General features: G+C 40.8%; 2 protein-coding genes across 2 annotated transcripts in view; both read left to right on the top strand.

Annotated features, from left to right (window-relative positions):
- Tmed10 (transmembrane p24 trafficking protein 10) overlaps nt 1–15,063 on the top strand; it is a 30,764-nt gene extending 15,701 nt beyond the window's left edge. Inside the window, exons 3-5 of the mRNA XM_090344504.1 lie at nt 294–367; nt 10,981–11,107; nt 11,813–15,063. Of these exons, the coding sequence (XP_090200630.1) occupies nt 294–367; nt 10,981–11,107; nt 11,813–11,934 (323 nt within the window). The 3' untranslated portion in view covers nt 11,935–15,063. The remainder of the gene's footprint in view (nt 1–293; nt 368–10,980; nt 11,108–11,812) is intronic.
- A 4,481-nt stretch (nt 15,064–19,544) lies between these two features.
- The window catches only part of Nek9 (NIMA related kinase 9), a 45,825-nt gene continuing 37,715 nt past the window's right edge, over nt 19,545–27,654 (top strand). The window contains exons 1-4 of the mRNA XM_090344503.1: nt 19,545–19,902; nt 23,542–23,719; nt 26,699–26,754; nt 27,313–27,383. Coding sequence (XP_090200629.1) covers nt 19,684–19,902; nt 23,542–23,719; nt 26,699–26,754; nt 27,313–27,383 — 524 coding nt within the window. The 5' untranslated portion in view covers nt 19,545–19,683. The remainder of the gene's footprint in view (nt 19,903–23,541; nt 23,720–26,698; nt 26,755–27,312; nt 27,384–27,654) is intronic.

The raw sequence follows: 27,654 nt of genomic DNA, 5'->3' as shown, positions 1-27,654 counted from the left end.
CCTATGTTTTCTCCTGTTCTAGTCCTCTGTGGCACCAGTTGCAATATCTGTGTGCCTGCTCAGAGTTGTCTGCCACCAGCATGTTCTTGCTTTCCAGCACCCACACAGATAGGCTTTGTCTGGAATGTTTGTGATTTTAGACTGAGCCAGGAATTTTCTGCTGCTGAGTAGGGGGAGGAGTTGTAGCTGTTTCCCTTTATTGAGTGGCTAGAATTCGGAAGAGGGAGGGTAGGCGGGTGATTTCCCGGAATTTTAAGTATTTTGTACAATGAATCTTTTGATTTCTTTCTCAGGAACGGGGCGGATACCTGACCAACTCGTGATCTTAGATATGAAGCATGGAGTGGAGGCAAAAAATTATGAAGAGGTATATGCTGTTTAACATCCAGAGGAGGCAATTGTGTGCTGGGCTATGAGCTTATGTGATCTAATCAGGTCAGCAGGCTAGTTAGTCTTTGCCCAGAAGGCTATGGCTTTCTCAGCAGTAGTAATTACCAGCTGTGATCTTAGTAACACAAAAAGATGTTTTAACAGGCTCGAACAGTAATTCTGGTATGCTGTCACCCACTGGGCTGAATAAAACTGTCCTGTACAAGTATCAATATGATAAGCACTCAAGCATATGCCATTAGATTAGATCTTTTGGGGGCAGAAGCCAGATATTCATGGCTACAATTTTTGTTGTTGTTGTTTTGTTTTTTTTTACCAGTCCTGGGGCTTTCTCGAGGCTAGATTCCTACCACTTAAGCCACAGCAGCACTTCTGGCCTTTTCTGTGTATGTGGTACTAAGGAATCAATCCCAGGGTTTTGTGTATGTTAGGCAAGCACTCTTATCTCTCCTCTACGCTCTCCCCAGAGAATTTTCTAAGAATGGTAGGATAGGAGAAATTGCTGTCTTTGGTCAGGACTTTGGAAAGGAAATATCCTAAAATGGGAAAAGATTCCAAGTGTTTGCTACTTTAGGAAGTAGCATTACATTGTAACTTTTTGGACCTTTTTTCTCTTTTGTTTTTCTTGTTCAAGAGGTCAATTGAATGAAATTGGGTAAGAATTATTTGGAATTAGGCTGGGAATGTGGCTTAGTGGTAAAATGCTTGCCTACAATGCATGAATCTCTGGGTTCAATTCCTCAGTACCACATACACATAAGAAGCCAGAAGTGGCACTATGGCTCAAGTGGAAGAGTTGATAGCCTTGAGCAAAAGCAGCTCAGGGCCAGTTACCAGGCCCTGACTTCAAGCCCCAGGATTGACCAAAAACATAAAACAAACAGACTTATTTAGAATCAGTAAATAGGAACAAGTGATACAGTAATGAGTAGAAGATAATCCCTGGTAGAGATTTTTCTTTTTTTGCCAGTCCTGGGCTTGAACTCAGGGCCTGATCACTGTCCTTGGGCTTTCCTCAAGGCTAGCACTCTACTACTTGATCCACAGCACCACTTCCAGCTTTTTCTATGTATGTGGGACCGAGGAATTGAACCTGGGTCTTCATGCATGCTAGGCAAGTAAGTACTCTACCACTAAGCCGAACTCCTGGCCCCCCTGATAGAGATTTTTGAATGGCTTCTTTTTCCTGGGCTAATAACTTAATTAGAATAAATCAAACGAGAGGCTCTTAATTTGGTTAACATAGCAATACATTTTTAAATCCTGTTGACTAAAGACTCTTAGTTATATGTAAGTAATGTATGTTAACATGCTGTTGTGCAATAAAGTACCAAGAAAAATGTAGTTACTATAAGGTTCAAGAATAGGTTAAAAAGGTAAAAAAAAAGAATAGGTAAAAAGATTTTCTGTGTTATTATTGTTGCTCTTCTAATTTATGAGCCATCTCTAAATCGGTGCCTTGAACATACCAGATCTCATCTAAATAGGCAATCATTGCCTTCCTACTGTATGAATTTACTCCAACAAAAGTTGGCATCTCGGTTGCTTTGCATAAAGAATGATGTGGACATCACTGTCATATCACATTTTACTCAAGCACTGTACCACTGAAATACAACCTCTGCTTCATTTAGCATTTTGAAACCTCTTTACCTCCCAGAATTTCTTTATTCTTTGGACTAACACTGGGAAAGGCTATATTTGTTTTGACCTTATGTCTCGCCCATAGGGGAATCCCTAGCAAAAAGGAAACTACATTGCTTCCTTTGCCTGCTTCCTGCTTTGGATGTCTGGCACGTCCTAAGCTTTTCTTTATGTACGTGGTTACAACACAGCTTTGAGGTTCTGCTTCCTAACCAAGAGTTTGTCTCCACTGCTGTTTAATGACCCTTTCTTCCAGCCTCCAGCAGCAGACCAGATTGAAAAGAAGTTAGACCAGTTTTTTTTTTTTTCCTTCAGTCTATGACTAGGCTTCCTTGAACCTTGCTTAGAAATAGCTGTAAAGAGGCCAGGAGCATAGCCTAGTGGTAGAGTACTCACCTGGCATGCACAAAGCCCTGGGCTCCATTCCACGGTAACACATACTCAGAAAAGCAAGAAATGATGCTGTGGCTCAAGTGGCAGAGTACTAGTCTTGAGAAAAATGTGTCCAGGGACAGTGTCCAGGCCCTAAGTTCAAGCCCCAGGACTCGCAAAGAGAAAAGAAACAGTTGTAAATTTTTCCTACACCAGTAAGACCCCTGACAAAAACATGGATTATGGAAGTGTTTTCTTCACTGATTAATAGCCAGAGTGCACTGAGCATATATGTAGTGTTTGAGGCAATTGATTTTAGGCCCTTAAGATAATGGATAACCTTTATCCCCAAAGCATTAGAATACTTCAGCATTACTACTCCAGAAGGCAGCGCATGAATTTTCTTCACTTCCACATATCTCTTCCTCAGATATGTGAGTTGTAGTCCTCAAATCCTTATGTACTCAAATATAGTAGTCAGTATCTTTCATGTTGAACCAGGGTCTCACTATGTCCTCAGACTGGCTTTCAACTCTGTAGCCCAGGTTGGCCTCAAACCCCAGTTCTCCATCCTTAGCCTCCCAAAGTGTTAGGATTACAGGTGTCTTAATAGCTGGACACAGTACGACAGTATCTATCTAAAATGTTATGGAGACAGACTTAACTAGTATATATGAAATATTAGCAATACCAATATGAAATGATACCACACTGGTAGATATTTTACATGTTATAAAGAAGCATAAAGTCTTTCCAGGTGCTGGTGGCTCATGCTTATAATCTTAATATCTAGGAGGTTGAGATCTGAAGGTAGTGATTCAAAGCCAGTCTAGGTAGGAAAGTCTGTGAGACACTTATCTCCAGTTATCGCCCCCAAAGGCTGGAAATGAAGCTGTGGCTCAAGTAGTAGGCCACTAACCTTGAACACAAAAACTCAGGGACTCTGGGCAAGAGGGTGCATGCCTGTCATTCTAGATACAGTGGCAAGTACAAATAGGAGTACTACTATGCAGACCAGCACTCGCATGAAGAAGAGGAAGTAAACCGTTGTCTCAGAAATAAGCAGATGGGGCCAGGAGTTTGGCCTAGTGGTAGAGTGCTTGCCTAGCATGCACGAAGACCCGGTTTCAATTCCTTGGAACAACAAACATAGAAAAAAGCCAGAAATGGTGCGGTCGGCTCAAGTGGTAGAGCTCTAGCCTTGAGAAGACCCAAGGACTGCACTCAGGCCCTGAGTTTAAGGCCAGGGCTGGCAAAAACAAATAAGCAGAGCAAAACTGGCACGTGTGCTCACACCTGTAATTCTAGCTACTCAGGAGGCTAAGATCTGAGGATTTCATTTTGAAGCCAGTCCAGCAAGAAAGGCCATGAGACTCTTATCTACAATTAACCACCTGAAAAGTAGCAGTGGCTGTATGGCTCAAAGTGGTAGAGAGCTATCCTTGAGCAGAAGAGCTCAAGGATAGTGCCTAAGCCCTCAGTTCAAGCCCCAAAACCAACAACAAATGAGTAAAAATAAGACTAAATGGTACTACTAGCTTTTGTCTGCCACCAAAAGGTTAAGCAACTTTAGTTTCTAAATTTGTAAAATGAAGTCTTGCTCCAACCTCTGATTTCTTAAAGTATACATGCATCAAGCAAGTACCACCCCCTAGTGGAGAAACTGTGGTATATAAACATTTTCACAGCCTGCCTTTATCAAACTGAAGTGGACAACATGCTTATAGCTGTAGAAGTGAGTAGGCTGGCATACTAGTCTGTCTTGAGGAAACGAATCATCTGGCATTCTTGAAAATAATTTGAGAATTAAATTGAATCTTCAGAAGAGCAGAACAACAGCCTGGGAATTTTGGTAATGAAGTCAGCTTCTTAAGGGGTGTGTGTGTGTACATGTATGTGTACGTGTACGTATGTACATATCATTCCCCTTGTCTCATCTTGGGCTTGACTTCAGAGCCTTGAGCTCTTCCTTGACTTTTTGCTTTTCTGCTCAAAGTTGATGCTTTATCATTTAAGCTATGTGTGGTCGTACTTCTAAGTTTTTGGTGGATAATTAGAGATAAGAGTCTCATAGACTGTTCTGCCCAAGAGGGCTTTGAGTTGTGATTATCAGGTGTCTGCCTCCTGAGTAGCTAATATTACAGGCATGCATCACCAATGCTTGGCTTGATTCTTTAAGCTTTTTTATGACTCTATAAAAAATCTTGATTGAAAGGCCGAGAGTTTGGCTTAGTGGTAGAGTGCTTGCCTAGCATGCATGAAGACCTGGGTTCAGTTCCTCGTACCATATACATAGAAAAAAGCCAGAAATGGTGCTGTGGCTCAAGTGGTAGAGCTCTAGCCCTGAGAAAGCCCAAGGACAGTGCTCAGGCCCTGAGTTCAAGGCCCAGGACTTGATTGAATGTTGAGTTTGAGAATATTTACCAGGGTTTATTTTAAATCTTAACCTGGAAAAGTAAGGCTGATGACAATAGGAAAGCTACAAAGCTTATTAGTCAAGTTTAACTAGTCAGACAACCCAAAAGGCCTGATGCTTCTGGCCTAGTTATTATAGCTTGTTTGGGATTATTCTCTAGTTTTAGAAAGGATTTGTTAGCTGGTGGCTCATGCCTATAATCCTAGCTAGTCAGGAGACTGAAATCTGAGGATCAAGGTTCAAAGCCAGCCCAGACACAGAAGGACTTGAGACTTTTATTTCCAATTAACCCCTAGAAAACAGGCTTGGCTCAAGGGTAGGATAGTAGCCTTGAGCTAAAGAGCATAGGGACAGCACCCAGGCCCAGGAATATGTGGTAGCTTGAGCTAAAGAGCTCAGGGACAACGCCCAGTCTGAGTTCAAGTCCCATGACCCATCCCCCCCCCAAAAAAAGAAAAAATAATTTGTTTTACAGTAATAAGATAAAGTAGAAGGATTTGGGAGTTAAAGATTCAAAATGTGGTTCTTCTCAGCCTTTATGCTTTAAAAAACTATGTCCTAATCCTTAGGCAATACTTTTGATTGGGTACTAGGGTGGAAATGGTGTCTAGGCCCACTATAGAAGCAAGGATACTTCCCTATCCTTTTACCCATTGTAAAGAGTATACAGTTTTTAACATCTCGAGGCTGATTCAGTTAGCCCCTTTATGTCTTTCATTCTCCTTAACATCTAAAAGTAGATATATTTATTAATCTTAATTCCTTATCTTTAACTATCCTGCTATAATTTCCCTCTAGACAGCGTTAGTTCCTTTTAATTTTAAAAGAGATTCAGAGGATTAGTGATCCATCTTTAGTAAGCTAAAGGTGGTTTGTTTACCTTAACTAGAAGAGGAAGACAAAAATTGTATACCTGTCTATCTTTTTTTCTCTTTCCTTATCATGAGCCTTAAACTCAGTGCCTGAGCACTGTCCCTGAGCCTCTCTGTGCTCAAGGCTACCACTCTACCACTTGAGCCACAGCACCACTTCTAGCTTTTTCTGTTTATGTGATACTGGGGAATTGAACCAAGGGCTTTATGCATGCTAGGCAAGCACTCTGCCCCTAAGCCTTCTACATTCCCAGCTCCTGCCTTGTTTAGAAGGCTACAGAGGAAATTCAGATGGAACCAAATTCAGTTGACAGGCTACCTCCGTCAGGACCAAAAGACTTCAGAATTGTTGTTGTTGTTATTTTTTTTCTAATCCTGAGGCTTGAACTCAGGGCCTAGGCGCTGTCCTTGGACACTTTTTGTGCAAAGCTAGCACTCTGCCACTTGAGCCATAGCACTACTTCTGCCCTTTTCTGTGTATATGGAATGGATGAATCAAACCCATGGCTTCATGCATGCTAGGCAAGCACTCTACCACTAGGCTATGCCCCAGGCCTCAGATTATTCTTTAACTTGTGAGATTCTGGTCTTGGTTCAGTCTTGCCAGTCCCTGTTACCAGATAATGGGTACGATATTCTCTCAGTTTCACAGTTTCCATACAAAATCACTGTTCCTTGAAAACAGCACATGAAAAGAGGTTTTACAATAACAAAAGTTTCACACGGTGGAAGTTTTATCAAGAATTTAATTTAGAATAACATATGTATGTGTTGCTTTTGCCTATAAAAATACTGTAAAGATTAGGAATAGTTGTTTTTAGTCTATAATCTACAGTTTAGCCATGCTTATGAGGACCGAGTTTAATTCTATCATGCTTTTTGGGTTTTAGGCTTTAGCTGGTTTCACTTCCAGTTCCTTTTAAGTTTCTATATAGAGAGCCTGAAATAATTGATGTCTAAGAAGTTTCAGGCCACTGCCTTTCTACTATCTCATTCAGAAAGCTTTGGGGGAGAAGGATAGAGGAGGGAAGACAGTAACAGACTGAGGTTCTGCTTGTGTATGATCTCTTGTATTATATGTTTTTCCCCCAGGGGATTTTCCCCCCTATATCTTTTTTTTTTTTTGCTAGTCCTGGGGCTTGAACTCAATGTCTGGGCACTGTCTTTGGACACTTCTTGCCCAAGGCTAGTGCTCTGCTACTTAAGCCACAGCACCACTTCCAGCTTTTTGCGGGTATGTGGTACTGAGGAATCAAACCCAGGCCTTTGTGCATTCTAGGCAAGCACTCTACCACTAGGCTATACTCCCGGCCCCCCTTGCATCTTTCATGAAATCAAACATTGACTATATTACCCTAGATTTTTGTCAAACCTGGCAGTTGGGGATTTTGCTTAGTGAATAACCACTGGTTAGATATTATCCCCACATGAGCTATTCTGCAGCTGCCTGTGCCCCCCCCCCCCCAAAATGGATTACCACTGTGAGCCACTGGTACTAGGCTTAAATATAAACTCAGTTTCTCCCCCCCTCTCCTTTCTCTCTGTGTCTGTCTGTCTCTCTGTCTCTCTCTCTCTCTCTCCCTCTCCCTCCCTTCCCCTCTCCCTCTCCCTCTCTCTCTTCTCTTCTCTTTCTGTATTTGCCTGTCTCTTTTTTTTTTTTTTTTTTTTTTTTTTGGTGAGGAAAGTAAGCTCTTTTGCTCAAGGCTATCTCTCTACCTCTTTCAGTCATAGCGCCACTACTACTTTTCAGGTGGTTAATTGGAGATAAAAGTTTCATGGCCTTTTTTTCTGGGGCTGGCTTCAAAATGAAATCCTCAGGAGCTCAACCTCCTGAGTAGCTAGACATATAGATGGGAGCCACTAGTGCAGCTTTGCTCTGCTTATTTTTGAGACAGCTGTTCACTTCCTCTTCTCCACGCACGTGCTGGTCTGGATAGTAGTACTCCTATTTGTACTTGCCACTGTATCTAGAATGACAGACTTGCCCAGACTTTATTGTAAGATGCGTATCTCACTTTTTTTTTTTGCCTAAGCTTCCCCGAAACTGATCTCAGACATGCACCACCATGCCTACCTGTTGGTTGAGATGATGTCTTGTGAACTTTTTATTCAGTTTGTTCTCAAACTACAATCCTCCTTAATAGCTGGGAATTACAGGAGTAAGCCACTGGTACTCAATTTACATTTTAGTGGTATTTGTAATTGAACCCAGAGCCTAGTGTATGCTAGGAAAGTACACTATCACAGAGCTATATTCCCAGCCCTTTATCACCATTTAACAGCTGTATCTAGTGTTATTTTTATTTTTTATTTTTTTTTTTGTCAGTCCTGGGGCTTGAACTCAAGGCCTAGGCGCTGTCCCTTAGCTTCTTTTGCTCAAAGCTAGCATTCTACCACTTGAGCCACAGCACCATTTCCAGCTTTTTCTGTTAGTGTGGTACTGAGAAATTGAACTCAGGGCTTCGTGCATAATAGGCAACCACTCTACCATTAAGCCACATCTCCAGCCCCTCTAGCTTTATTATAAACAATATCTTGTTCTTCAAGATACTGTCTCTTGAAAAATAGGTCAGTAAGTCTGGTATTATGGTGCATACATGTAATCCCAGCACTGAGGAAGCCGAAGCAGGAAGATCTCAGTTTGAAGCCAGCTTGGGCTACAGAATAAGACTCACTCTATGGATGATTGAATAAGTGAATGAGTAAATTATTTAATGAACTACTCTTAAACCCTTTCTGTTTATCCTGTGTTAATTGCTGTTAACAGTTAATAGAACAGTGTAGAAAATACAGGACATAAGAGATGAAAAATGGGAAATTTTGTAGGTAAGGTATAGCAAAAATATGCTGTGAAGAAGAAAACATAGAAAAAGAAGTATTCAGGGGCCGGGAGTTTGGCTTAGTGGTAGAGTACTTGCCTAGCGCATGAAGACCCGAGTTTGATTCCTTGGTACCATATACATAGAAAAGCCAAGAGTGGTGCTGTGGTTCAAGAGGCAGAGTGCCAGCCTCAAGGAAAAAGACCAAGGATAGTGCTCAAGCCCTGAGTTCAAGCCCCAGGACTGGCAAAAAAAAAAAATTTATTCAGGTCTGGGAATGTGGCTTAGTGGTAGAGTGCTTGCCTAGCATGCATGAATCCCTGGGTTCATTTCCTCTACCACATTAACAGCAAAAGCTGGAAGTAGAATTATTCTTTTCTGGTATAAAAGAGGGGTTTGTTGTTGTTGTTGTTTCCTTGTATTTTTGGTCATGAGGCTTGAAAGAGTCTCAAGGACTTTCCTGCCCAGACTGGCTTTGAATCACGATCCTCAGGACTCAGCCACCTGAGTAGCTAGAATTACAGGAGTGAGCTACTGGTACCTGCCTAGTTTTAAGATCTTGATGTCTTTGATAGTATCCTATTTTATTTTAGTTTGCTTTTGAGATAGGGTCTTGTTTTGTAGCATGTCTTGACCCCCCTCACAAATCTCCTCTCTTTGTTTCTTGAGTGCTAGGATTACAAGTATACACTACCACATGAAAAAGTTTATTCCGTTTTAACTCAAGTCATGAGCCAGGTGTACTAAGCATCTATAATCCCAGCTACTTGAGAGGCCACAGCAGAAGAGGATCCCTTGAGTCCAGGGGTTCAGGCAACAGAATAAGACCCTATGTCATTTTTTTTTTTTAAGTTTCTAAAAAAAAAACAAACAAGATTAGGGCGGGGAGTTTGGCCTAGTGGTAGAGGGCTTGCCTAGCATGCAGGAAGACCGGGTTTGATTCCTCGGTACACATACATAGAAAAAAAGCCAGAAGTGGTGCTGAGGCTCAAATGGTAGAGCTCTAGCCTTGAGAAAGTCCAAGGACAATGCTCAGGCCCTGAGCTCAAGCCCAGGACTGGCCAAACAAATAAATAAATAAATAAAACAAGATTAATAAAATAAAGCATGGAATAATGAAATATTTGTTCATGTGATATGTGCTTCTACTTATTAGTGTTTCTCATATCATCATCACACAGGGAAGGCCTTAGAAATTTCCTTTTTAAAAATTAACATATAATAGTTATGGGGGTTCACTTCTGAGAATGTTATACAATGCATTCCAATCAATCATACACATGCATCCATAGTTGTCCATTACCCCTCCCCCTTTTTTCTTTTTGGGGGAGTGAGACAGGGACCTGCTGCATATTCACGCTGACTTTAAACTGGCAAACCTTCCTTAAAAAAAACAATTGCCATAGGTTTCATTGTTCTGTTTTCATACATGTAAACAGTCTGCTTCAGCCACATTCATCTTCATTTTCTTTTGTTGACTAGCTGTGTCGTTCTTTAAAAAGACAATTTAAGGGGCCAGGAGCTTGGCCTAGTGGTAGAATGCTTGCCTAGCATGCACGAAGACTCAAGTTCAATTCCTCAGTACCACATGCATAGGAAAAGCCACAAGTGGTGCTGTGGCTCAAGTGGTAGGACTCTAGTCTTGAGAAAGCCCAAGGACAGTGCTTAGGCCCTGAGTTCAAGCCCTAGGACTGGCAAAAAACCAAATAAGAAAAAACAAGCTGGGCTTAATATTTGACTTTTCATTCCTATGTGCTATTAGAAATTCAGTGGCTGGGTTTGACCTAAGGCCTGGCAAGTCAGAATTGAGGCCAGCCCTGGGCAAAAAGTAAGACGCTATCTCAAAAATAACTAAAGTGTGGTTTTACCTCCCAATCACTTTGGCATCCATCCTCTCTCATATTGTTACCTGCATCACAACTGAAGGGTCTCATCACAGAATTTCAGTGTTAACATTTCATTCAAATAGTTTTGATCTTATTTTACAGAATGTAATTGTAACATAGTTATAAATCAAAATGAACATTTTTTAGGGCTGAGGCTTTGAAGGTGTTCTTATTTGACTATAATAAGGTTAATAACTTACTGCCAAAGAGTAAATAAATTCATGTTTTTAATCTTAAAAAGTAAAGCAAGGGCTAGAGGCATAGTTCCAAGTAGTAGAGAGAGCACCTGTCCGGTAGAGGCTTTGATTTCTCTCTTCCTCCCTCCCTTCCTCCCTTCCTGCCTGTTTTTCTCCCTCCCCCTATCTTTCCCTCTCTCCCCCCTCTCCCCCCTCTCCCTCTCTCCTGTCCCTCCCTCCTTCTCTCTCTCTCTCTCTCTCTCTCTCTCTCTCTCACACACACACACACACACAACAAAATTGTTAAATGTGCTAGGATACTTGACAAGAAAGAATTTATGTCTGGTAAACTTGTTTTGTTTTAAAGATTTACTATGTTGCTTTCTTAATTCCTTTCTTTTCTAGATTGCAAAAGTTGAAAAACTCAAACCATTAGAGGTGGAGCTCCGACGTCTAGAAGACCTTTCAGAATCTATTGTTAATGATTTTGCCTATATGAAGAAACGGGAAGAGGAGATGCGTGACACCAATGGTGAGAGGAAGGCAACTTATTTCTCAATAAGTGAACCAGGAAGGACACAGATCCCTAAATATTAAATTCTGGAGTACCCTTTACTCAGTTTTGGAATAGCAGGGTGTGGTATATGGAAAGAAAATTTCTTGCTTCAGTGCCATTGCTGTTGTAGATTCGCCTGGATAGATTTTCAGGAGGATGGATTTTTTTTCCCCCATGATATGCACTGACATTTTCTGTTGGCCTATAGGCCAACAAATAGATACCACTAATCTTTGTAATTTTTTGTTTTCAGTGTTGGGGATCAAACTCAGGGGCCTGTGCATATTAGGGAATCACTTTGCCACTGAGCTATCTCCCCAGCTCTTGATTTCTTGAGTTAATGTCTCTAGGCAAGGCTGGCTTTGAACTGACAGTTCTTTGCCTTCATCTCCCGAGTCTCAGGATCGTAGGCCTGTACCACAACACCCAGCTTTTTTTTTTTTTAATGTTATTATATAGGTGGTGTACAGAAAGGTTACAGTTACATACTTCATTTTGGACAGTGTCTATACCAGCCTTTTTCTTTTTTTTAAATCTGAAATTTTACTCTTAAACTAGGGACAGGATGAAATTAAATCAGTTGTCTTTCTAGACCGTAGAAATTAATCGATTACTCTGTAGTTAGTATTAGCCATCTGACTAGGCTCACTTCATTAAATTTCCAATGTTTTTGTTTTCTAGAGTCAACAAACACTCGGGTTCTGTACTTCAGCATCTTTTCAATGTTCTGCCTCATCGGACTAGCCACCTGGCAGGTCTTCTACCTGCGTCGCTTCTTCAAGGCCAAGAAGTTAATTGAGTAATGAGGCCCAGTCTCCTCCCCACTTGTGTGTCAGTCAGCAGAACAGCACTGGGACATGTGTGGCCTAATCCAATGCCATCCTACCACTAAAACCATCAAGGCAGTGGAGCTTTCTTGCAAGACCTGATCTTTTTGTGTGGGAGGACCCGGGGTGCTACCTACACCCAAAAGTCAGTAAGGGACTTCTTTTTAACTTGGTAGGATTTGGACTGGTTTTGCAACAATAAGACTATTATTAGAGTCATCTATGACAAAAAAAAATAATGAGGTAACCTAGATAATGCCAAAGCTAGCATTTGTCCCGGGTTTCCTCATGTGATCTGTTTGAACCATGTTTGCTTTCTTTTCCCACTTGTACTCCCTGCTTGGGCTTTCACTCTAGTTCTTTTACCAAGAAATGTATGACCATGTCAAACTTGTTTCATATTGATTGTCTGTCTTGGGCTTCCTTGTGAAAACATCCTGAACTTTCTCTTTGCCCTTAGGTGAAATGTTTACATAGCTTCTGGTGATGTCCTCTCAGAATTTTATGTCCCTAAAAGGGTCATGGATATGACACCTCATCATAAAAGTGAGCTTTGAACTGTAGATAAACCCTTAAAGAAAATCTCATTTCATACTATTAAAATATTTGTGCTCAACTGCTTGAACTTTTTTCCTTTCTTCTCCGTGTTTAGTTCTGTGCAGTGTTCTCATGTGTAGACTTCATGTGACCATTGCACAGTTCAGTACAGTCCATCACAGCCCCATCATGCCGCCCATTTACACCACAGTCACTCTCTTCCTTACCCAGTGACTTCAGCCTCTGCTATCGCTACCCTGCTCATAAGGTCCTATAATTTTGTTGTTTCCATGTGTCATATAAATGGAATCAAACAGTGTATAACCTGTTGAGATTGGATTTTTTTCAGTCAGCATAATTCCTATTAAATCCATTGAAGTTGTTGCACATATTGGTAGTTTGTTCCTTTTGGGAAGAGGTGTTGCTGTCCCTGAGCCTTTGTGCTCAGGGCTAACACTGTACCACAGCTCCACCTCTGGCTTTTTGGTGGTTGATTTAGAGAATAGAGTCTTATGGACTTTTTCTGCCTAGGCTGGCTTCAAATCACAGTCCTCAGATCTCAGCCTGAGTAGCTAGGATTACAGGTGTGATAAGCCCCCACTGCCTGGCTAGTTCCTTTTTATTACTGAGTAATATTCCTTCCATGGTGATGGATATCCTACATATTGTTTAGCCATTTTCCCACTAAAGGACATACGAACTGTTTTTTTGGGGGGGTTATTTTGTCCTAATAAAACTTCTCTGAACATAAATTTTCATTTCTCTGAGCTAAGTGGCAGGACTTGTGTTCATTTTGCAAAGAACTTCCCTACTCCTAGAATAGCTGTAATGTTTTACATTTCTACTAGCAGCATGTCACTGGTCCAGCTCCATATCCTCACTAGCAGGTATTAATACTGTCTTATTCTTTTGAAGGGGTGAGCATAATGTTACCATAATTTTAATTTGTATTTTCCTAACAGCTAAGCATGGTTAGACATCTTTTGTGCCCTTGTTTACCATCTGTACATCCTCTTCAGTGAAATGTCAATGCCCTTTGTCTATTTTCTTATTGGATCATTTCTTCTCTTTACTGTTAAGTTCTGAGGGTTTTTATATATTTTAGACACAAGTTCTCTATTAGATACATGGTTGCTTGAATTTTAACATCAAAAAAAAGTATAATTTACTGAATTTTCTTGTAGGATCAATCACTTAATGTTTTATCTAGTGAAATGAAATATAAAATGGAGATCTAGGAAGGTCATAAAAGAATAAATACTTGAAAATAAATACTTGTAATGAAATGAAAGCCAAGAATCACCTACGGGAGTTTTAAGTGCCTAAAGGCGAATACTAATATACAAAAAAGAAATTATGGGGCCAAGGTTATAGCTCAGTGTTACAGAGTTTTGCCTGTCGTGAACCAAGCCCTAGATTTGATCCTTAGCACCCCCCAACACATATACTCTTAAGTGAAAACAAATGATCGTGTTCATAATCTGGAAAAATCCTGGCATTTATAATTTCTTTCTAATCCTGTTGACTGTTATAACTTGCCTAGTTACAGTGACAAGAATTGCAGGATTTAGGCCGATATCAATTTCAGTAAAGAAATAGAATATTAAACTTGTCAGAGAACAGTGGACATTCTCTGTGTTGATTTGGAGGAAGTATGAAGATGAAAATCTCAGGCTATTCTGTTAATGTTACAATTACTGTGATCAAAAGGTTGCCTCTTTCTTTTTAAACTTGTAAATTTATTTTTCACCTTATGTGGCATAAAAGTGGTTCTCATTAACCTGTGCCGCACTGCCATCTGCTGTTTGAAGGTGGAAGATACTGCTTGAGAACTTGGCAGTGGATTCCTTGCCAGGAGTGCAGTTGTTGAGAAAGTCTTTTCTCCAATGTTACATATAATAAATGATAGAGAAGTGATTCAAGTGGGGAAAAGAGTAAACAAATTTGTTGGTTATCTTTAGACTTTAAATGTGAAATCCTAAACTGCACGATTAGCATAGTAAGAGATTCCTCCATATTTCTGACCTGTGCCTTTCCCCCTTTAAGAAGCAATGAAAGCTACTTGCTTAGTTCTGCTTTGATGTCTAGGGTAGGAAGGAAGAGAATATTTTACTATTGGTGTTTTTATTCCTAAGTATGACTCTAAACTTAAACTTTGTGAACTGAAATTATTTCATTTCCTTTTACTCATGCCAAAAAAAAAATTACCAACTTGAACATTTGTACTTTTTGGGAAAAAAAAGTGGGGGGTGTTAATTGATACTAACCCTGATTTCATCTAGAAAGTAAGAGTATTTGCCTTTGACACCAGGCTTGCAGAAAAACAAATCAGCATTAACAAAAGGATGTTACATTTTCCTTCATTTTTAGCTTAATATTCAAAATGATTTGTATAAGTGAAACAATGCAGTTTCAGTAAAATTTGTTATACATTGTCTTGAACCCCTGTCAAAACCATTTTTCTGTTTGTTTAATGGATATAGACCTGCAATTTACACGGCTTTACTTGTAAGTGTTGAATTGGAGATTTTTCTGTAAAATTTCTCAAATAAAGGCTAGCAGAAACCATACCAGGTGTATTTTTCTGATAAAGTATTTCATTTGATTAGCAGTAATCTCCATGTTTCTAGTTTGGGTTTTTTTGTTTCTTTTTTGTTTTGTTTTTTGCCAGTGGTAGGCCTTGAACTCAGGACCTGGCTCGGTCCCTGAGCCTCTTTGTAGAGCCACAGCACTACTTATGGCTTTTTGTTTATGTGGTACTAAGGAATTGAACCTAGAGCCTTATATATGCTAGGCAAGCAGTCTACCAGTAAGCCACATTTCTAGCCCCATGTTTTTTTAAATGACACCTGATAAATTAAAAGTTACTGTCTTTAATTTACTCCAGATGGGTAAAGTTAATATGAGCTAATAAATGCATATTATATATAATTTACGTTTATAGTAATAATTATAAGTCAGACTGACTAGGTTTCTGTAAGCCCACGATTTCAAATAACTTTTTTTTGAAGCCATTATTATAATTATTGCTTCAGAGAGCCTTTTCCTTGCTCTCATTCCTAAAATATTCCTCTTGGGACCTGGCTTTTTGTTCTATCACATCTATGCAAACAAAACCTCACTTCAGGAAGTAAAGACCATTTCCTCTTTTCTTTCTCAACTGAAGCAAGCACTCTATACCACTAGGCTATGTACCCAGCCCCTCTCACTGATATTTTCTTTTTCTTTTTTTTTTTTTTTTTGCCAGTCCTGGGCCTGAGCACTATCCTTGGACTTTCTCAAGGCTAGAACTCTACCACTTGAGCCTCAGCACCACTCCCAGCTTTTTCTATATATGTGGTACCAAGGAATCGAACCCGGGTCTTCGTGCATGCTAGGCAAGCACTTTAACCACTAGGCCAAGTTCCTGGCCCATCTCACTGATATTTTCGAGAACATAATTTAGCAAAACTTATAAATTAATTCTGTAGTCTCAGAATTATTGTATACTTGTTGGATGTTAATACAGGTTTTATAAGTCATTCAGTCTATTCCACTAATGTCCACTATGTGAGTCACAATTTAAATTTTTATAGTGCCACATTAAGAAGGTTAAAAAGAGAGGATGGGAGTTTGGCATAGTGGTAGAGAGAGTCCTTGCCTAGCATGCATAAAGACCCGGGTTCGATCCCTAGGTACCACATACATAGAAAAGGCTGGAAATGGTGCTGTGGCTCAAGTGGTAGAGATCTGGCCTTGAGAAAAGCCCAAGGACAGTCCTCAGGCCCCGAGTTCAAGGCTCAGAACTGGCCAAAAAAAAAGATAAAAAGAGCCAAGTGCCAGTAACTCATGCCTATAATCATAGCTTCTCAGGAGGCTGAGGTCTAAGGATCATGATTTGAAATAAGCCCAGGTAAGAAAGGCCCTGAGACTGATCTCCAGTTAATTAGCAAGAAGCTAGAAGTAGAGGTGTGGGTCAAATGGTAAAGCACCACCTGTGAGCAAAAAAGCTAAGGGAAGCATTCAGTGCCCTGAGTTCAAGCTCTAGTTCAGCAACCAAACAAAGTAAACTTAGGAAAATAAAATCAAACAATAAATGGGGCTGTGACTCAAGTAGTAGAATGCTAGCCTTGAGCACAGAGAGGCTCAGAGACAGCCTCCAGGTCCTGAATTCAAGCCCCAGGACCGAAAAAAAAAAAAAAGAAATTCTGTATTCTCATAAGATGCAATAGATTTTTTTCTGTTAAGCTTATATCTAAGCATTATAGCTAGAACAATTCATAAGTTAAAGCTAGTCAAGGTACAGAAAATGAGTTCCACATTGCAAAGTTACTGGAAAAAGAAATTTTTAGCTTTTGCAAGACCTCTGTTCAATTTCATGGACTGAAAAGTCAATATATACTTCGTTATGAATAATAGGGGTTGCATTCTTTAAAATTATACAGAGCTATCCTGCTAAACAGAACAGTTAGCAAAATTAAGCAAAGCTAAAATCTAAAGTTATTAGACAAGAGGTATCTTTTTTTCTTTTTTCTTTTTTTGCCAGTCCTGGGCTTAAGCTCAGGGCCTGAGCACTGTCCTTGGACTTTCTCAAGGCTAGAGCTCTACCACTTGAGCCTCAGCACCATTTCTGGCTTTTTTCTATGTATGTGGTACCAAGGAATCCAACCCGGGTCTTCGTGCATGCTAGGCAAGCACTCAACCACTAGGCCAAACTCCCGGCCCCAAGAGGTATCTATTTTTGAGGTCTCTTTTAAGGAATAAAAAAACCTCTACCTGGAATGATCTCCATTCTTAACATTTAGGGTATTCTTGGGGGAAGCCTTTACGTGCCCACCAAGTATAGCTTGGAAGGATCCCCACTTAACCACTTTGACTTTTTTGTTTTGTTTTTGGTTTGGTTTGGTTTGGTTTGGTACAGTGAGGAGCTTCAACTCTGGGGCCTGATTACTGTCCCTGAGCTCTTTAGCTCAGGGTTAACACTACCACTAGAACCACAATGCCACTTCCAGTTTTCTGGTGGTTAATTGGAGATAACAGTTTCAGGACTTTAAGTGCTTGGGCTGGCTTTGAACTGTGATCCTCAGATCTCAGCTTACTGAGTAGTTAGGATTATAGGCATGAGCCACCAGTACCCAGCTTTTCCAGATATCTCATACATGAATAGCATTTACTGGTTTGTTCTATTTTATATGCACTGTGAGCTCCACAAGAGTAGGAACTATGTTGTATTGTTATATCTAAGCAATCACACGTGTTAGTACTGTTCATTTCAGAGTGAACTCCAAAAACTACCTGTGTAATCTAGAGCCCCAGAAAGAAGCCAACAAAGAATAACATTCATATACAGATTTTTTTTTTTGTCAGTTGTGGGACTTGAACTCCGGGCCTAGGCATTGTCCTTAGCTCTTCAGCTCAAAGCTACAGCCCTATTCCTTGAGCCACAATACCACTTCCGAGTTTTAGTGGTTAATTGGAGATAAGAGTCTCAGGGACTTTAGTACTGGGGCTGGCTTTGAACCGTGATCCTCAGATCGCAGCCTCTTTAGTAGCTAGGATTATGGCATGAGATACCACACCCGACTACAGATTCTTTTTTAAGCATTAAAAATACATAAGATAATAACCGGAGCATTCAACAACTGGGTCTTGAGCCTCTATTATCATGCCAAGCACATTTCTTTGCACTGATGGTCCATAATGAACTTAAGAACAAAACCCAAGTTCTCATGGAGCATATAACTTAATGAGTAGAGGCAGCTGCTAAAAGAGATAAGCTGTCAACATTTTATAGTAAGTGTTGTGAAAAACAAATTAAGAAATGATGTGACAAGGTAGAAGAGCTATATTACTTTGGATTGAATATAAAAGAGCTAAAGTACTAGAGAAATGTGAACTCAGCCTTTATACCACTATCCCATTTTACCAATTCTGTCTTCCTCCTATATTTGCTATCCCTGTCTGCTTAACTAACACCCTAGAATGAATATCTTGAACTACATCTTTACCAGTCATATCTCAACGAATCAAGGTTTTTCAATGTTCCCCAGAGGGATTATTTTTAATCTGGACCCTGTTCTAAGTGATAATGGTCTTAGCATCTTTCAGGATATAAATTGGGTCCTACTTGATCTCCCTGCCTCTAGTCTTGATTTTGTACTGTGTCATAAGAGTTATACCGGGAGGGGAAGGTATTAAGACTTCCCAGAATAATTGGGGCTCCTTCACATCCTACTCTTTCATGGTTCCAGAGCCAAACTGCAAAGTTCAAATTCCTAGCCCTTTCTTAATCAGCTTTATCACATTTTGCAAGTTAGCCTCTCGGTATCAGTTTCTGAGAACTTAGCATAGTGTCCAGAACATCATACTTAACACGTTATGTTAACCTGCAATGTAGGTCATATTCCTACAGGTTTATAAATTGGGGGAAAGTTTGTAGGCAACGTGAAGCTGCTTAAGGTTACGTGACTTATGAAACACTGGTTGGGTGCATTTCAGATCCCTTGACGACTTGACGGCAGGGAGCATCCTCCTGCAGGTGATCCATTCTTAAATAATTTCTGGCACCCAGGATGCAAAGAATGCTTCCTGAGAACAGATGGCCAGAGATGGGGACCACGGTAGCAGAATGCTGAGTCGGTGGGCCGGGAGAGCTGACTTAAAGTATCTTCGGGATTGTAAGGAAGGTGGAGGGAACTAGAGTTGCCATCGACAAACAGCAGAAAGGAAACTATTTCGGCTTGCAATTCCTATGGCTGTTATTCTGGCTCAGGCGCCAGGTCGTCGCCAGGTGAGGCGGGACGAACTCTGGACCTCAATCAGAGGACAGAGGATGCAGCAAGGGAAGCAGAGAAGCTGTAGTCAGCAGGCCCCGGAGGACATCTTATCTGCGACGCCTTCGCCCCAGCGAACGAGAGCCCGGCGGTTCCCGGCGTCCTAACCCCGCCGCGGGCCAGGATTCCATCCCATCCTCCGCCAGGGCCCCGAAGGCAGGAAGCCCAGCCAGGGAACCGAGGCGGAGGGAAACGTCGCTGGGGCCGGAAACGCCGAGACCGCTTCCGGGTCAAGGGGCAGGAGCCACCATGGAGCCTCGTAGAGGCCGTAGGGCCGTCGGAACCGCGAACGGGCCTCTCAAGTGAAGCAGCCGCCGTGCGGTCAGCCCCTCCCGAGACACGCGGGCCGGTGTCCCGGAGCGCCAAGGCCGCCGCCATGTCGGTGCTGGGCGAGTACGAGCGACACTGCGATTCCATCAACTCGGACTTCGGGAGCGAGTCCGGGGGTGGCGGGGACGCGGGCCCGGGGCCCAGCGCCAGTCCGGGGCCGCGAGCCGGCGGCGGCGCGGCGGAGCAGGAGGAGCTGCACTACGTCCCCATCCGCGTCCTGGGCCGCGGCGCCTTCGGGGAGGCTACGCTCTACCGCCGCACCGAGGTAGCGGCCCTCGGCCCTGCGCCCGCCCCAAGGTCCCCCCCCCCCGCCCCCGGCCTGCCTGGCTTGGCGGCCCCCCGGCCCAGCCCGCGTCTGGAGCCTCCTCTCTTGTCGTTCAGACGCCCGCTGAGCATGTCTCGGGGGTTTCCGCACATCTGGTGCATTGACTAGATCACCCATTTCTGCTGCCCCGTTTTGTCAAAAACGGAGTCGCTGAGCAAATCACTGAAGCGTCTCTGACTTGTAGTCTTCCCCGTTTATAAAAAAATGGACTTAATGATGGCTACTTAAAAAAAAAAGCCAGTTTTAAGATTATTTTGAGAAGCAAATGAAGGCGCTTTGCAGACTGTAAATTAAAGCGTTGTAAGAACGAAAGGTATTGCCCGAACTTCCTTCCTCTCTAGGTCTCCGTGGTTGGGTTGGGGAAGAGGAGCATAGCTTCGAAAACTGGCCACATCCGCAGCACCTTTGCTAGTTCCAAAGTGATCGATCTCCTCAATCGTTCTTCAAAAATGACTAAGAAGATTGCCCTGTGTTGCTTTCTTCATTAGCATTTACCCTGCAACTTCCAGGCATGAAAAATGCTGTATTGGTGTGTTCTTAACTGTTAAGAGCAACCACTGCTTTGAGAACCCAACTTAAGCAAAGTGATCCCCTCCTCACCTTCATCCACATTCATATTTATGCATGTCCTTTGGAGACTCACTGATTCCCAAATTAAGAATGTGTACTGGTTTAAAACCCTGCAGTGCCAATTCTACTTCCAAAAGTTAACCATAAGTTGGATTTGATCACTAAAATCTGAAAACCCTAGCTTTAGGGCAAACATTTAATGAGAACTTGCTGAGGTGGCTGAAGGTGATTCATGCACTGGTGATCCAGCTGTAGGGCAAGAGTCTGTTCCAAGCCAGCGTGTGTTATTTGATTTGATTTTCTGTGCCAGGGAAGAACTTAAGGCCTGTGAATGCTAGGTAAATACTCAACCATTGAGCTACACCCTCTCCCCCCTCCTCCCTGCAGCAGCATATGTCTAAGGCTTAAATTAAAGATGGGATATGCAGTAGTTGTGAGCAAGTACTTCAAATGTGCTTTTTTATTCTAATACACATTGATAGAGTATTTCAGTCAGCCTTTTGTTAAAAATTTGCACTCAGTATAAGATGAGCACTGATGTTGGTATTTTCCGGAGAATCTCAGTGTATTTGAGCGACCTACCTACTTAAAGTTTAGAAGTAAATCTTAGACTAGAACTAGTTTCACATTTTTCTTCACATCCTATTTCATTATAATCATGTTGAACTTGGTTACTAGGATTGTTTTGTGTTGTTGTTGTTGTTTTTGGTGGGTCACGGGACTTGAACTTGGCCTGGGTGCTGTCCCTGAGCTCTTCAGCTCAAGGCTACCACCCTACCCCTGGGCCTGGGCATTGTCCCTGAACTCTTCAGCTCAAGGCTACCACCCTACCCTAGAACCAAACCCCATTTCCTGTTTTCTAGATGTTAATTGGAGATAAGAGTTTCAGGTTCTTTTGTGTCTGGGCTGGCTTTGAACCTTGATCCTCAGATCTCAACCTCTGAGTAGCTAGGATTCCAGGTGTGAGCCACCACATCTGGTTGAGATAATAGTTCTTTAAAAGCATAATCTGCCTTTTGTTGTTGTTGTTGGGTTTTTTTGTTTTTGTTTTTATTTTTGTTTTGGTCTTGAAGTCAGGGCCTAGACTCTGTCTCTGATACAGATGATGCTACTTCTTTTGAGTAAATATAATTAAATTTAACTCAAAACTAGTAACCAAAGCATTATATGTATCACCAAGTATTTATTAGGTCTATGAATTAACAAAAACTTTTCTGGAGGGGCTTGTATTGGGGTTTTAACTCTAGTCTTGGACTTGCAAGGCATGTGTTCCACCACTTAAATCATACCTTCAACCCTGTCAAGGTGTAATTACAAGCAACCCTTTTCCTCAAGGTTCAAATTCAGTGAGATGTTAGCCACATAGTAAATAGTGCTTCAGATGTTAATGTAAACAAATGAACAAGAACAGACATTATCATTTCAGTGTTTGCTGAAAATTAAAGAAATGGTTTCATTCATTAAATGGATAGTAAAAAAGTTCATCAAAAATTTCCAGCCAGGTGCTGGTGGCTCACATTTGTAGAGATTTGAGCTTCGGTATTTAAAGCCAGCCCAGGAAGCAAAGTCCCATGAGACTCTTACTCCAATTAGTCACTCTAAAGAACCAGAAATGGGGCTCTAGCTCAAATGGTAGAGTGCTATCCTTGAGCAAAAGAAATCAGAGACAGCTCCCAGACCATGAGTTGAAGTCCCAAGTCCCACAGCTGACCAAAAAAACAAATAAAAAACAAATTATTTAAAGGCCTGGCAGAGGCATTCAAAAAAGAGTGTTATATAAGTGAGGATGCTTATGAGCTGGGAAGAATTATAGGGATAAGGAAAAGGAATAGACTTGAGCTACAGATAAGTTTTTATAAATAGAGGGAAATGATATGCAAAAGGATTAAAGACTGCAAGGGTGCTAGCTGGGATACAACTTATTCTTATCCAGAAACGATGTATAAAAATAACTAGTGAGGTCTAAATTTATAAAGTCAGACAAGTTTAGCACTTCCATTTTACAACAAGTTATTGATATTTGTATACTGTTCTCTTCTTCCCCAAAATTCTAGCCATAATGCAGCATGACTACCTATTTGGGTTTTTTTTGCTTTTTGCCAGTCCTGGGGCTTGAACTCAGGGCCTGGGCACAGTTTTTATAATGGTATGTGCTGCTTTTTCTTTTTTTCACTGCTCTAGGCTAGCACTTGAACCACAGTGCCACTTCCAGCTTTTTCTGTGTATGTGGTACTGAGGAATCAAATCTAGGGCTTCATGCATACTAGGCAAGCACTCTATAAATAAGCCACATAGCCACATTCCCAGTGCTGATGCCTGTTTTATAGCCTCCCCTTTTAGTAGGATTTTTGAGGTCTGTATTTTTCCTGGTAATGACATGATTCAGATTAACTGCAATCTTAATTCTAAATCAACTGTAATTTTTTTGGGGGGGTAAGGCTACTGCACTTACCGCTTTGAGGCTTGAACTCTGGGCCTGGGCACTGTCCCTGAGCTCTTCACCTCAATGCTACCTCCTTACCCCTTGAGCCACAGCCCCGCTTCCTGTTTTCTAGTTGTTAATTGGAGATAAGAGTCTCATGTTCTTTAGTACTCTGGCTGGCTTTGAACCATGATCCTCAGATCTCAGCTTCCTGAGCTAGGATTACAGGCATGAGCCACTGTGTCTGGCCCATTTCTGGGTTTCTGTGGACTAATTAGAGATAAGAATCTCAAACTTTGCTGCCCTGGCTGGCTTTGAACCTGCAATCCTCAGGCCTCAGCTTGGATTATAGACATGAACCATCTGCATCCAGCTTTTAACAGTAATCTTAATGCTTTGTTTTCTCCAGTTCTGCAGTAAATTACTAGGGCTCAATTATATGTAGAACTCTTAAAGACTGTATAAAGGAAAAAGGAAAAGTCAATCAATCTTTGCTCCTCTAGGAAGTTTTCTTTCTAAACTTATAGGTATGGATTCTCTTACTGCCAAGCAAGAGAAACATACAATACACCATTACTATGTTGCAGGATGACTCACTGGTTGTGTGGAAGGAAGTTGATTTGACCCGACTCTCTGAGAAAGAACGTCGTGATGCCTTGAATGAGATCGTTATTCTGGCACTGCTGCAGCATGACAACATTATTGCCTACTACAATCACTTCATGGACAATACCACCCTGCTGATTGAGCTTGAATATTGTAATGGTAAGGTAGAATTTGGTGGGACTTCCTCCCCAAGTTATTTTCCTGCCCATACTTATTTGAGGGGAAGAGTACAAGAAAGCATATGCCAGGATAAAACTTTAAATGGATTTCTCAAGTCAAAAGACAGATGGTTGAGACCTTGCAGAGTTATGAAGAAGTGCTATACAAGTAAGGGGATGGATTCTTTCTTATAATCCTAAAATCAATATTCAAATTAGTTTTTCACATTTATTTTTCATGGCTTTTCATATTGAAATGACATTAGTTACATTAGTTACAAATTATAGATATAGTATGATTTAGATACACAGTATGATAATTAATGAAGTCATATTTATTTATTTAAACTTCAGCTAAAGCTGCCCTATTGAGAAATGGTCCCATAACTGAATAAATATGGTTGTAAATCACAAGCTTATTTTTCTAGTCTGTTTCTCTGAACTTTTCTTTTGCCAGTCCTGGGGCTTAAACTCAGGGCCTAGGCACTATCCTTGAGTGTTCTCAAGGCTAGCACTCTACCACTTAAGCCATAGCGCCACTTCCGGCTTTTCTGTGTATGTGGTACTGAGGAATTGAACCCAAGGCTTCGTGCATGGTAGATAAACACTCTATCAAGAGACCACACTCCAGTCCCAACTTTTCTTTTTTAATTGGATAACATATCTTGCTTAGTATCTCAGACTGGCCTTGAATCTGTGGTCCTTCTGTCTCAGCCTTTTGTGTACTGAAAATCAGGTATTTGCTACCATAACTGTTTTCATTTTCTATGTAAGATAGCAGTATTGGTTAGTTGTTAAATCAGGCCAACTTACATCCCAAGTTCTACTGCTTTCGAGCATTGTAAACAAGAAAATTTTGCCTTCATCTTCATCTTAAATTGAGTTTATTGATTACAGTGTCTACTTTTTAAGCATTATAGTAAATGAATGTGTCAAATTTACAGCATGACTTAGTATGTAGCAAGAGATTTATACCTATTAAACTATTTGTTACCCTTGTTATACAAAGAGAAGATCTAAAACCTTTTCTGAGCAATATGCTAAAGATATAGTTTTGGTTTTGGGGTTTGTTGTTGTTCTTGTTGTTGTTGTTGTTTGCCAGTCCTGTAGCTTGAACTCAGGGCCTGAGCACTGTCCTTGAGCTTTCTCAAAGCTAGTGCTCTACCACTTGAGCCACAATACCACTTCTGGCTTTTTCTGTGTATGTGGTCCTAGGAAATCAAATCCAGGGCTTCACGCTTGCTAAGCAAGCACTCTACCACCAGGCCATACTCCTGGTCCCTAAAGATATAGTTTCTATCAGCACTTACAGCTTTACTGTCTAGACTCTTGTGATTCAGAATTGTTTATGCTTCTAACTTACATAAGATTGTGTCACGTTTTTCCCCCCTTGCTGCTAGTCCTGGGTCTTGAATTTAGGGCCTGGATTCTATCCCTGAAGTTGTTTGTTTTTCTCAGGGCTAGTCTTCTACTTAATCCGTGGTTCCAATTCTGGCTATTTTTGGTAATTAATTGAAGTTGAGTCTTTTGAACTTTCCTGGTATTATTGGCTTTGTACCATGATCCTCAGATTTCAACCTTCTGAGTAGCTAGGATATAGGTATGAGCATCAACACAACTTTTTTTTTTTTTTTGGCCAGACTTGGGGCTTGGACTCAGGGTCTAGGCACTGTCCTTGGGCATTCCTCAAGGCTAGCACTCTACCACGTGAGCAACAGCACCACTTCTAGTTTTTTCTGTGTATGTGGTACCAAGCAATCCAACCTGGGTCTTTGTGCATGCTAGGCAAGCACTATACCCCTAGGCCACACTCCAGCTCACGACACAACTTTTTGAAATAGCAAGTCTTAAGTGGTTAACTTCCTTTGTAGTTAGGAAGTTCTAGAACAAATGATAGTTGTTAGAATTATGAGTTACTAAGTTAGAGTAGAAGAGAAGTTGTAGGACTTTAGCCCAGGGTAAAGTATAAACTGTAGCTGTGGGTAGGAAATAAAATGAATCATGATCATTTGCAGTCTGTGCAAAGAAAGAGAAGCAAATTCTCATTTAACCCACAGGGGGAAAAAATAGTAAAAATTTTTACTAATGATTTTTTAGTAGTGATTGGAAAATCTAGGAGTACCCCTAATTTTTATTTATTTATTTATTTTTTTTTGTGGGTCATAGGGCTTGAACTCAGTCTGGGCTCTGTCCCAGCTCTTCTTGAGCTCTTCAGCTCAAGGCTACCACCCTACCCTGAGCCAAGCCCCATTTCCCGTTTTCTAGAGGATAATTGTAAGAGTTTCATGTCCTTTTGTGCCCCTAAAATTTTAGAAGCTTTTTTAGTGGGAAGTGAAAATAAATAACCTGTATATAAGAAACAGTGCATCACAGATGTAACCCAAACATTTTAGTAGACCTACTTGGAGAATTATTACAAACCGATTGCAGATTTCTTAAAGTTCTACTAAAGAAATTTAACTTTGAAGCTGTTTCACAAATAGTCTTTACTTTTATTTTTTGGTAAATGTCATACTTTGGCATGAGTGATAGTATGCCTATAATCTCAGCTACTCAGGAGATAGAGACAAGGAAGATCAAAAGTTGAGGCCAGCCCAAGAGAAATAAAACCAAAGGGTTGGATACGCAGCTCAAGTGAATGTCTAGCAAGTATGAAGCTCTGGTTTCAATGCCTAATACTACTAAATTAATTAGTTAATTAAAATATCATACTTCTCATTTTTTTTGCATTTTTTATTATAATTAGTAAAAGGGTTCATACTTCTCATTTTTAACTGATTTTTTTTCCAGAAAGGTATTTCTAACACAGAAATAGAAAGAGTAGCTTTACACCTGAGTGAAAAACCAAGAGGATAGAAGTCATTTCCTTTGGAAAGGAAGCAGAATTCTTCATGTTAGCTGTTAAAACCCTGTAAGACTAAAGATCCAAGCTTTGATTTATGAAGCATTCAGGCCTGTTTTTTTTCTTGTTGAATTGCAGGAGGAAACCTGTATGACAAAATCCTCCGTCAGAAGGACAAGTTGTTTGAGGAAGAGGTAATTTATATGTTTGTGAAAGGAAACTGGAAATTATAATGTTTAATTCTGAATTCTGGTTCTGTATTTACTCTTCCAACAATGAAGAGTGTCTTTTTCCTTTTGTTCAGACTCCCTCCAGGCTCTGGTATTCATGAGAAAGGAAACATAACAAGGAAGCTGTCTATAGCTCCTTCCTAAACGTTTTACCTCCACAACATGATTCAGTATGAGCTTTCTTTCCTGGTTCTATTACTGCATACTGGTATGCCCAGTTTTCTATGCCTTTGCATTTTTCCTGGGTTTCTTTCCTTGAGTCTGCTTACCATACTATATTTTGTAACTATATCTGAACTATATAATGATGACCTGCTTTTTCTTCTTTCCTCCACCAGTTTTCTTTGTCTCCTCAAGCAAGCGATGTCAAGTCATGTTGATTTATAACCTCTAATTGCAGCTTCCTTTGCTTAGTGTGTGTGTGTGTGTGGGTGGGTATGCATTCGTGCGTGCGTGCGTGTGCGTGTGTGTTTATTTTAATGGAGTCTTTGCTTCCAATGTAAATATATTTTATGTTTGCAGATGGTGGTGTGGTACCTTTTTCAGATTGTTTCAGCAGTGAGCTGTATCCACAAAGCAGGAATCCTTCATAGGTAATAAATTGTAAAAAGTTGTGCAGTAGATTCTTCCCTACTAATCTAATCCCCATTCTGGGTACTTCCTATTAGCATTTTTATCTTCTTTTTTAAAAAATTGGTCAATTATGGGGTTTGTACTCAGGGCCTAGGTGTTCTCAAGGCTAACACTCTACCATTTTGAACCACAGCACTACTTCTGGTTTTCTGGTGGTTAATTGGCGATAAGAGTTCCTGCCTGGGCTGGCTTTTGAATTGTGATCCTCAGACCTCAGCTGCCTAAGTAGCT

This window comes from Megascapheus bottae, chromosome 14, assembly GCF_031878675.1.
Source record: "Megascapheus bottae isolate mThoBot1 chromosome 14, mThoBot2.hap1, whole genome shotgun sequence".
NCBI lineage: Eukaryota > Metazoa > Chordata > Mammalia > Rodentia > Geomyidae > Megascapheus > Megascapheus bottae.
The sequence above is the reverse complement of the archived record's forward strand: the minus strand, read 5'-3'. Positions and strand labels throughout refer to the sequence as shown.